Source organism: Pteropus alecto, unplaced genomic scaffold, assembly GCF_000325575.1.
Source record: "Pteropus alecto unplaced genomic scaffold, ASM32557v1 scaffold123, whole genome shotgun sequence".
NCBI lineage: Eukaryota > Metazoa > Chordata > Mammalia > Chiroptera > Pteropodidae > Pteropus > Pteropus alecto.
In genome coordinates, this window is record NW_006433950.1 from 6,819,229 (window position 1) to 6,829,887 (window position 10,659).

At 64.0% G+C, this 10,659-nt stretch overlaps 1 protein-coding gene across 2 annotated transcripts in view; it reads left to right on the forward strand.

Moving 5' to 3' along the window:
• Positions 1-10,659, forward strand: part of GNAO1 (G protein subunit alpha o1) — a 141,026-nt gene that overhangs the window by 126,903 nt on the left and 3,464 nt on the right. Inside the window, exons 7-8 of one of the 2 annotated variants that reach the window (XM_006908763.3) lie at positions 485-638; positions 2,117-2,695. In XM_006908763.3, the coding sequence (XP_006908825.1) occupies positions 485-638; positions 2,117-2,304 (342 nt within the window). In that variant the 3' untranslated portion in view covers positions 2,305-2,695. Of the gene's footprint in view, positions 1-484; positions 639-2,116; positions 2,696-9,182; positions 9,337-10,659 lie in introns of those variants that run through there. The other variant, XM_006908762.3, reaches the window with a different exon arrangement.

Consider the following 10,659-nt stretch of genomic DNA (forward strand, 5'->3'; position numbering starts at 1 on the left):
GCTGTCCCCCGGGCGTCTGCTTCCAACTCTGGATTAATTCGAGGATCTCTGAGTCCTCGGTTAATGTCCCCCGGCTGAATGCGTGCATCTCCCACCCCCGCTGGCAAATCCGAACGCGACCCCGGTACCGAGATCTGCATGGCCCCCGGTTCCGTGTAGACGTGTTGGATGGCGGGGCGGCCCGCGCCCCGAGTGCATGGTGCATGTCTTCTCTGTGAGCTGGAGCCCCTCCGGTGACCTCGCTGCCCCCAGCGTGGGTCAGCCTTCTCTGGGGGCAGGGGGCAGCATTCCCCACCCGGCCCGCCTGGCTCCGCCCCACCCTGCCTGCGTGTGGAATGAAGCGGAGACCACGTCCCGTTTGTCCTTGTGGGTCCTCCCGTCTCCGTCCCCCGGTGGTGCGTTCGGCCGCGTTGGGGGGCCTTCCCTCGGCGGGGGGGGGCCCTGGGCCCCGCCTGCCCTCACCGGCCCCTCCGCTCTGTTACAGAACCGCATGCACGAGTCCCTGAAGCTGTTCGACAGCATCTGCAACAACAAGTGGTTCACAGACACGTCCATCATCCTGTTTCTTAACAAGAAGGATATCTTCGAGGAGAAGATCAAGAAGTCCCCGCTGACCCTCTGCTTTCCTGAATACACAGGTAGAGACTCCCCACCTGCCACTGGGATGGCAGGGGACGGCACTGAGCTTCTGGCCACCAGACGCCCCGAGGGAGCAGGGCCCCCTTCCCAAAGCTCAGCCCCGCTGAGCCGTGCTCTGCAGATGCTCTGGACTGAGCTGCGGAGAACCCAGCACCAAACCGAAGGCCACCTCTGTTAGCGTGTCCATGGGGCGGGCGGGCAGCCAAGGAAGAAGGCCTGACCAGGCCCCCATGGAGCACCCCAAGTGCCCCGCGGCTCTCCCAGGTGGCCAGGGCCTGGTCAGAGAAGTGAGTGGGCATCCCCAGCCTGACCGGCACCCCAGCCTGGAGAGCAAAAGAGCAGACAGTCCCAACAAGACAGACAGCTCCCAGGCTGACCCCACTTCCCTCTGACTTGGGGCCAGACAAGGCGCAGCTCAGTGTGTCTCCCCCTTCCTCAAAATCAGGCCAGCTGCCCCATAAGCCAGGCCCCTAGCAGTGTGCAGCCAGAGTTTGGGGGACGGGGTGACTCGGCAACCCTCACGTTCAGCTGTCAGCCTCCTCTATAAGTTAGAGGCCTGTGGATCCGCCCTAGTTGACAAAAGCAGGCAGAGTAGGTCAGTCACCAAAGCTGGTTTGAGGCTGACGAGGCCTGAGTGATTACCTGTGGGTCCCATCCCTCACCTCCAGCCCAGATTTAGGAAAGAGCTGTGGTCTGGCAGACCCTGAAGGCCCGAGGGGCCCAGGCTTCCAGTCCACACGGCAGTCATTGCAGCTCAGCGCTGTGCCTCTGAAATCCAGCCCCGTTCTCTGCCGCCCACTGTGGGTCGTGGCAGCTCTGCCCATGCCTGGGCCCCAATGCCTGGAGCCTGTGGCTTCCACGCAAAGCCAGAGCCCTGTTCTGCTGCTCCCAAACACCAGCTGCTCCCCTAGAAAGTCTCTGGGCTCAGCCAAGAGCAGAGCAGCCTGGCACACCCTGGGGAAGGTGACAAGTCAGCGGGCCAGACCGTGCTTAGCCCCCTGATGGTGAGCCTGAGAAAGGCGAGGGGTGAGGCGGGGAAGGAGGAGGTCAGGGTGGCTCACGGACGCCACAGTTTCGACCTGCTTTGCCCAGCAGTGGCCTAGGGAGGTGACCTCTTGGGCTACTCTAAGGGATCACAGACAGGACAGGACCTGTGCAAGTGTCCGTCAGCCAGGGGCTGGTTCAGACTTCCTGGAGCAGAACCCGCAGTAGGCAAGGACGTTCGCGTCACTGGTCAGGTACATGTATTAAAGGAAAATGGTGCTCGCCCTTAACGCAGGTGAGGCATGCTGAGGTTTGGCATTTTGTTTTCTTCATTGTTTTTAAACTGGATGTGGACCACCGACTTGACTTTGTGACCCACTATCCAGTGTCCCCCACCCCACGAGGGTCTCCCTTCAGGGCTGTCACTGAGCGGTCGTCGCGGCCTGGCCTCACGCGCGCCCGTCACCCGCTCCCGTCCTGGTCTCTCCCGCAGGCCCCAGCGCCTTCACAGAAGCCGTGGCTTACATCCAGGCCCAGTACGAGAGCAAGAACAAGTCAGCCCACAAGGAGATCTACACCCACGTCACCTGTGCCACCGACACCAACAACATCCAATTTGTCTTTGACGCCGTGACAGACGTCATCATCGCCAAAAACCTGCGGGGCTGCGGCCTCTACTGAGCCCCGGCCTCTCTCCCGGCCGCCCAGCACCCCACCCGGCCCGCCGCCCCCACCCACTGGAAACAGTTCCGGCCCCTCTCAACCACTTTCCGCCATTCTCTGCACTGGACAAAGAAGCCCCGCGGCTGAGGAGAAGCCGGGCGCAGGGAACGCCCGGCCGGGCCGCCCCACCCCAGGCATCAGCACGTGGTAACAGGGCCGGCAGGCCGCTGAGGGCCTGCTCCACGCCTGACATGGGCCACTCACCGCCCACCTGCGCTCACGGGCCTCTGCTCCATCTCTGAGTGTTTTATCCGAGGGAGAGGGTGTGGGGGCCACGGCCGCCCTTTGGCCCAGAATGGGCACGCTGCCCTACACTTGGTGACTCGTACTCAAAGTCCCAAGGCCTTCTCCTGTCTCCCGGGGTGGTGTAGGTGGTGGGGTGGCCCTGGGGCAGGGTGCTGGCAGGGGCGGGGGCAGCAGGAGCCGCTGCTCGGCTTTTCCTGGGTTCTCTCCGGTCTGGGGCAGCCCTGTCACCAAAAGCCGGGGTGGGGCCAGGCCACCTGCGCCTGGGACTGAGGGCTCAGGCCTTGGCGAGCACCCCCCTCTGGGGCGCCCTTCCTTGCACACCGCTGGGGCTCCCCGTTGCCCTCCTGGGGAGCGCCCATCCCGACTCCTGGTAGGTCTGGAAATGCTTCTGAGACTGGCTTGTTGCAAAGACACGTGGTCAGTGGTGAGAGTGTCTGGACAGGGCTCAAGGAAGAGGTGGCGGGCAGCGGGGGAGGGGAGGCAGCGGGGCAGCAGCTCCTGTGCCAACCGCAGTGGGGCCTCAGGCAGCTGCTCCAGATGTGAGTAGACATGCTTTTCCTTCTCGAATTCACAGTAAATCCAGCTCACCCTGGCAGAGGCTAGCAGGGGCTCTGAGCTGGGCTGGGGGTCTGTAGTTGGGGAAGCTCGGGGAGTGGGATGCAGACATGGCCCCCGAGGCCAGGACCCCGGCTTCCTTCGCTCTTGGTGGAGAAACCAGTGAGTTTGCCCACAACCCTTGGTGTTCTGCGAGCCCCCGGGGCGGGAGAGGGCAGACGGACGAGACCACCACCCTGAAGGGCGTGCTACCAGGGGCCCAGGTGGCTCAGACACGTACCCAGACCCCCTCTGGAAAGAGTCCTAGGACCGCTTTGAGGGGCTTCGTTGCAGAGACCCTTGCGCAGAAAGGTGTGGAGTGGCTTTTGATGACTCCGGCTGCCCTCAGGCAGTCAATACTCCTCTCTCTCACTCCCGAGCACCTCCAGTCGGCTGATGCCACCAGCCGATACCTCGGGCGCACCCAGTGTGCTTGTGTGGCAGGCTCTGCCTAGGGAACCAGATGTGCCGTGGGAGGAGAGAGGCCACCCCAGAGAGGTCTCTGGCCCCCTCCTCAAGCCCTCGGCTCTTCCAGCCTCCACTCTGGGCTCTGCTCAGTCCCAGGGCCAGGCAGGACCCCTGGGCTTCCAGTGCTGTCCCCTGACGGCCCCAGAGCTATGCCAACGACTCTGGGCTTCCTGGTCCCAGCAGACCCGGAGCTCTGGGTGGAGCACGGGAGACCCAGAGCACTGTGCCAAATGCCTGCAGGGGCGGGTGCCACTGGGTGAGCCCCTCCCTGGCCAGGCTCCCTCCTGCTGCGCCGGCCTTACGGGAAATCACGAAGCAGCCAGGCTGCAGAAGCCACCCCGCCAGCCCAAGGCCACTGGCTTCATTCACCTTGTGCGCTACACCTCGTACCAGTTGCCGGGTTGGGACAGAAAACGCCCCTGGAGCCAGTGGTCCCAACGTGCTGTCATGAGCAGCCAGAGCCAGTCAGACCGGTGCCAACACTGAAGACTTAGCCGTTATTTCCTGGTGTCGCCACCCTGGGTGACCTGTGAACCCCAAACTCGAAAACAGCCGACAAGAAGGGGGACGCTGGCCAAGCCGCACGTCTAAGGCCATCATCCTGAAGGCGGAAGTCGCTGGCCGTCTGGGCCCAGGGCTCCCCGTCGCTCACAGCAACCAGAGCTCTGGGCAGGGGTCGGGACCGCAGGCCGTGCCCCTCCCCAGCAGCAGCATGGGGGGGGTTGGGGGTGCCTGGGGCCTTCCTGCCTTCTGTCCCCTGGGCGACTTTTTCTCTCTCAGATGCTCTGTCGCTCTGTCGGGCTGTTCTCGCCCCGCCCCCCAACTCGGGCCTGGGGTCCTTGGCTGTTGGGTGTGAGCCCTGAAGACAGGGTGTCCAGAGGGAAACTCTCTCGTGTCCACTGCGTCGCCCATTCACGTTGTCACCGGCAGCTCCACCGTGGGGGGAGCGACAGAGGGGGTCAGATGTGTTTTGGCTCCGTCGTGCGTGGGGGGCGGGGAGATGCTGTGAGTGACTGGACGTGGCGGGTCTCTTCACCACAGTGGCCCTGTGTTTGGGGCCAGGCTTAAACTCTCTGACTGGCTCAGATTTAGCAGGCCAAGAGGAAAATGAATTCTAGAAGGAGCATCTGTGCCAAACCCATGAAAATTGTGCCTGCCACCCCGGTGCCTGTGGGCAAGTTCTGTGCCCAGAACCAAATGCGTCCACAAGAGCCAGGTGTTGGCCTTTGCCTGGAGAGCTGAGAGAGGTCGCCAAGGCCCTCTGGCCTGGCTGGAGGGGGCAGTACACGAGGCCCACGGAGGGGCTCTGTTGAGCCTCTGGCCTGAGGACGGAGTGTGCCCTGCCCCCGCCCTGAGCAGAGGGCACAGCTCTGGGCCCCTCGCCAACAGCTTCGGCATCCTGGGTTTCGTGGCCGCCTCCCTTGCAGGCTGTAGATGCCCAGCGCCCTGGCCCTCTCTTCCCCGCTCTGGCCCCAGCAGAGCCCAGGCAGAGAGGGTCACCAACATTACCTGGTGTCAGGAGGCAGCTCAGCCTCTCAGCCTAGCTCCGTGCCCCAAGGGTGGGCAGTGGGGACACGCCCGTGCTGAGCACCAATAGGCCTCCCCCGAGGCAGGCAGCAGCCACAGTGCCTTCCCCACCTGGAGCCCCATAACCGGGCTGTGTATAACCCCCGCAGGGAAGGCCCAGGAGTCATCTCACCCAGGCCCTTCCTTTCTGCCAGGATGAGACCCGCGGCAGAGAGTGGGGGGCTTACTTACCCCACTGCTCCCCCAGCGGCTGCCTCCTCCCTGATCCCGTCCCCTTTCCCCCTGGTCTGACCCCACGTACCCTCCAGCCCTCTTGGTGGGCAGTCTGGGCCTCACTCCTTCCTCCAGACCAGGTGGTGGCCCGTCCAGCCCGCTTTGTGAGGAGCCTGGCGGGCAAAGCCTCTCTGGCTGCCTTTGCTCTTCTCTGCGCCTTCTGGAAGCCTCAGGCACCACCTGGCAGTTCCCAAGAGTTAAGGCCTGAGGCTCCGGCTCTGTGGCTGCCAGAGACTCAGTCTGGGGTGCCGGAGGCAAGCACCCACAGACAGTTCCCCCAGAAGCCCAGAGCAGTGAGACGGGACACAACAGCCAGACTAGAGAACGGGGCCGAGGTGTGAGCCGCTGCCCTGTGTTGGGGGCCAGGCACCCCACTTCCCACCCCCCAGCGAGGCAAGTCGTGAGCCACCTTGCCCAGAGAGCGTAGTGGGGCTTTCCTTCCAGGGGCTCCGGGGCTCCAGATCCCGGCCCAGCCAGACGAAGGCCCCTGGATTCCCACTGCCTCCCCGCACAGCCAGGCCCTCCCCTCTGTTCCCTCTCCGCATCCGGGTTCTGCCCCAGCCCCTCGCTGGGCTCCCGCTACACGTGCCCTCTGCCCTCCCGGCCTCCTCCCCGCTCTGCTGCTGCCACTCTGCTCCCCTCCCCCTCCCAGGCGGGGGTGGGCTTGGGCGCCTTCTCCCTCCCTAGCAAACCCTTCTTAGGTGCAAAAGCCCCCCCTGCCAACCCCACTGCCGCCACCCACCCCACATTAACTGTAATTTTGTAAGTAGAGTGACTCGTTGGTTTAATAAATCTCTAGTTATTGTAATAATTTATTGGCTGCCATAATGTATTTATTAGTTCCCTACCGTTAATAAAAAGTCCCAGCCTTCTCTAGCGTGAGTGTGGTGTGTTGTGTCAGGGCCCAAAGGGCTCCGACCAGGTGTGGCCCCCGTGGCACGTGTCCTCACGTGTGGCCGTGCCTCACCCCCGCTCCGTCCTGGGGCCGGGAAGGCAGGCTGCCTGGTGGAAGGGGCACACCCCACGGGGGCAGGCGGATTTGGATTTGGGAGACAGGCCACCCTGCCCAGCTCTCAAGATGGTCACGAGGGCAGGGGCTCGTCTGTCCCATGTGAGCCCGCGTCCCTGTCCTTGGCGGTGCTGGCACACACCTTGCCTGCAGCTCTAGGCTCCGCTGCTACCTGGGACAAGTGGAGGGGGACAGGAAGGTGGGCAGCTGCTGGCCGGCAGTGCCCCCCGGCTTCTTCGACGTCTCCCACTTTGACTTATTCCGGCATCTGTTTTCCCCAGGGAAGCGTGTGAGGACAAGCTGTGCGCTCGGTTCCTTGGCGACGGGCTCCAACCCGCGTGGGGAAGGATGGCAGTCAGGCCTGCAGGGCGTGGAGGGGGTCTCAGTGCCGGCGGCCCATCCCTGCACCAGCTCCCCTCCCCACGCCCTCCCTGCATCTCTGGCATCGGCCCTTCTTTCCAGGCTCGCTCCTCCCCACAAAACCAGTCTGACCTTGTGGTGTGACCTCTGCTCCCTCCCTCCCCCCTCCCCCACCTGCGCTATGCCACTCCCAGGAGTGCAGACCTTTTTAATGTGCGCGCTTGTCTCTCCCTAACTAGACTGTGAGCTCTCGGAGAGCAGGAGCCCGTGCTGGCCGTCCGCAGCCCCGCCGCAGCCCGGCAGAGGGCCTCGCACGCACATCCCATCGGAGCTGGTGGGAAGAGGCTGTGCAGGGTGGAACTGTGGGGCTTGGGCCTGGATGTTTCCCCCAGACCTAAGCTCAGTGGCCTCGCTCTCAGCTCAGGTCACCCTGGGGTCCCCTCGTGGTCCCGGGAGTGCCCCAGGCTTATGTCCCCACCGCATCCCCCACTGTCTGTAGACTAAAGCAGTGCTTGGCATGGGCGAGCAGGGGAGCTGGGAGCTGGCCTCTGGCTGCGGGATTCTAGCTCTGGGTGAGCTGCTGTGGGATGACATGGCTCTGTGTGGTGGGAGGCCTTTTCCTGTTGGGCGTTTGGGTCTCGGAGCATCTCTACTTTGCCCTCATAGGTGGCCCAGCGAGCCTGAGTGTTCCCAGCCCCAGGCTCCGTCGTCACGATGGCATCGGGCAAGAGTCTCGCTCCTCCCTGAATAAGATGGTGCACACGACAGGCAGACTTTTGGGGGAGCTGGAAGTGAAATCCCCTGGTCGAGGCTGTAGGCGGGTGATAAGATCACATGACTTTGCTGAGTTTTGTTTAGCAGAATAAAGGAACGATGGCATTTCCTGCAGATCCTAGAGGAAGGAGTGAAACCGTGCCCCCACAAGAACAAGGGTTTGGGGCTGATGCCCTGACAGGTCACTGGTGTGCTGTGGTCATGGGCGAGGTGACTGAAGACACGCAGAGCCCGTCGTGACCCCGATGGCCACAGACTGAGCACTCGTGGTGACCGGGGAAACCCGTTCTGCCGCAGAAGCTCACTCAGGCCTGGCGCCGGGCCAGGTGCAAGTCCCCGCCGCTCATCGCCCGCTACGGGCGGGTGGGTTAATGACGCCAGGCAGGCGAAGGGCAGGGTGCAGAGAGAGGCTCTGTGACCGGTGGCGGTCACTTCACCTTCGTCGTCCTCGCCCGCCCGCTCTGGCAGAGGAAGTCGGCCATGGCGCCGAACAAGCTCCTGGCGCCTGCTGGTCCCCGGGGCTGGGTCCGTCTCGGTGATGCCCACACCTGTTCTCCGCTCATCCCTCTGGTTTGGTTCAGTCTCTGAGTGGCCGGGAATCATTTCCCGGCTTGAGCCGTAGACGCACGGAGCTGGGTCTCGGGGGGACGCACTCCTGGGGCTGACGGGGTTCTTGGGGAAAATGGCTGGCTGACCCTTCCCCCAGGGAGGCGCATTTCCTGAAGCCACCTTCTGGTGCAGAAAGGGGTCCGTTCACAGAGAGACCCGCCCCCCCGCACTGCCAGGAAGCATGACCCGAGCTCGTGTGCCTGGCGTCCCACAGTGGAACAAGTCAGGCCTCGCCCGGGCAGCCATGCGCTGAGGGGGCTTTTGTGTGCGAGGCACTACTTCACGTCCGCTTCGCTTCAAACTCGCCGCAGGGTCAGACCTGGCTGGGTTTGAGCCAGCTAGCGCAGGGGTGGCCAGCCCCCCAAGCACTGCTGCTGGCAGCATGGGCAGGGGCTTCTCCCCCGAGTCGCAGCCCCCTGAGGGTGCGCCTGGCATGATTTCCCTCAGATCCCAGGAGGGGGCCGGAGGCCCTCATCGCTCCCAGAGGACACCCCTCACCCGCAGACTGAGCCCTGGAGGAAAGGTCTGGACAGGAAGGGCCAAAGCCCAGCTCCCGGGCTCAACACACCCCACCCACCACACACACACACACACACACACACCACACACACCCACACACACGGGCAAGGAGACCCTCCTGTGGCTGGGGACCTTGCAGTGGGGAGAGTCCAAATCACCGCAGCCCAGCCGTACCCAGGGAGCAGGGGCGGGTCCCCAGCCCAGTCTCTGCCAGCGGCCTGAGGCGAGGCGCGTAGATGGCTCTGGACGCGGAGCGGGAAGCCCTGTGCTGTGACCGGGCAGCGCTGCCCGCCCAGCAGCCTTCGGAGCCGCCGCAGGGCCACAGGAGCCCCTCCCGGGCCGCTGAGCAGCCCGGTTCCTCTCTCTCTCTCAAACCTAATTCTCTCCTCTCTCTCCCCGTGTCCGTGTCTCCCTCCGGCTGTCGGTCTCGCTCTCCCCGCCCCGACTGCGGCCGCAGAACCGCATGCACGAGTCGCTCATGCTCTTCGACTCCATCTGCAACAACAAGTTCTTCATTGATACCTCCATCATCCTCTTCCTCAACAAGAAAGATCTCTTTGGTGAGAAGATCAAGAAGTCGCCTCTGACCATCTGCTTTCCTGAATACACAGGTGGGTGTCACGGCGGCCTGTGCCAGCGGGAGCCGCACGCCTCCCAGAGGCCCGCGTAGCTCCAGGGACTCAGGGAGCAGCCGCCAGGGGCCAGCTCCGCAGGGGTCTGGCCGGAGCGGAGGGGAAACACCAGGGTGTGACTGGGTTTGGCCCTTCCTAGGACACAGTCCTGGGCGTGGTGGGAAACGGACCCTTCGATCCACATGTGTTATGACCAGTTGACTCGGGAGTGACGTGGCAGGGGTCGGCAGGTAGCACAAGACCACAGGCTTCCCCTTCCCCTCTGACCCCGGTCACTTCCGGAGGAGGCCTCCCGCCTCCCCCCGTCTCACGCGCCGCCTCGGGCTGCTGGGCCACACGGCACCTTGGCCCGCGTGGGCAGACACGTGGCCTACGAGTGGGCCCCGCCGCGCTCTACTACCCGCCGGTGCCCAGCCGGACCCTTTGCCGCCTGCCCCGTCACCGCCTGCCCCGTCCTGCCTGCTTGCTCCCCACTCCCTGCACCGCCAGCCTTTCCCCCAAATCAAACCGCTCTGTGCCCCTGCCTCTCCTCGCCTGCTCTAGCTCCCAGGGGAACGGATCAGAGACCCTCACGGGGGAGGTCTCTCCACACGGGTGGACGAGGCTGCCGAAAGGCAGAGGGAGGTGGCCGGGCACGATGGCCCTGCCCGGGACAGGCACGAAGGGCTCGAGCCGTGCTAACCCAGAGCTGCCGCTGACCTCTCCCAAGCCCAGCAAAGGCCCTGCAGACCCTCAGGCGGGCACAACCCTAAGGCTGTTCCTTGTCCCCAGGGACTCGGCCCCACTGGAGCCTAATTTGGGACGTGGCCCCGGGAGAAATGGGTCTGAGGCGCTGGATGCCCCCAGAGAAAGTCAGTCTGAATTTGAGGAACATTCGAGTTCTCCAGGGGGGTCCAAGACCACGTTGCTGAGTTCCCCCACCACCACCACCACGAGGGATGACAAATGGTCACCAATGCCCCACGGGGTGCCAAGGCCTATGGGGACATGAAATGGGTTGAAGGGGCCGGGGACAGGCAGGGGGCAGGTGGTAGCTGGACGTGCAAAGCAAGCTCTAAGGGGGACTGTCTGGCCATTAAGGGCAGAGACCCAGGAGATACTGAAACGGCACCAGCTGGGTGTCCCCAGAGTCACTCTCAGGCACATTTCACCTCAATCACGTGCCCTGTCTTGGCACTGCCTGGACAGGAAGCTCCTTGGTGGGGTCCACTCTTGTTCTGTGTCTGGTCTGCCAGCCGCCACGAACTCGATGGCCTCACTACGGACCCTGCTCAGTGCATTTCTGCTCCGGCTGCCCGGCCA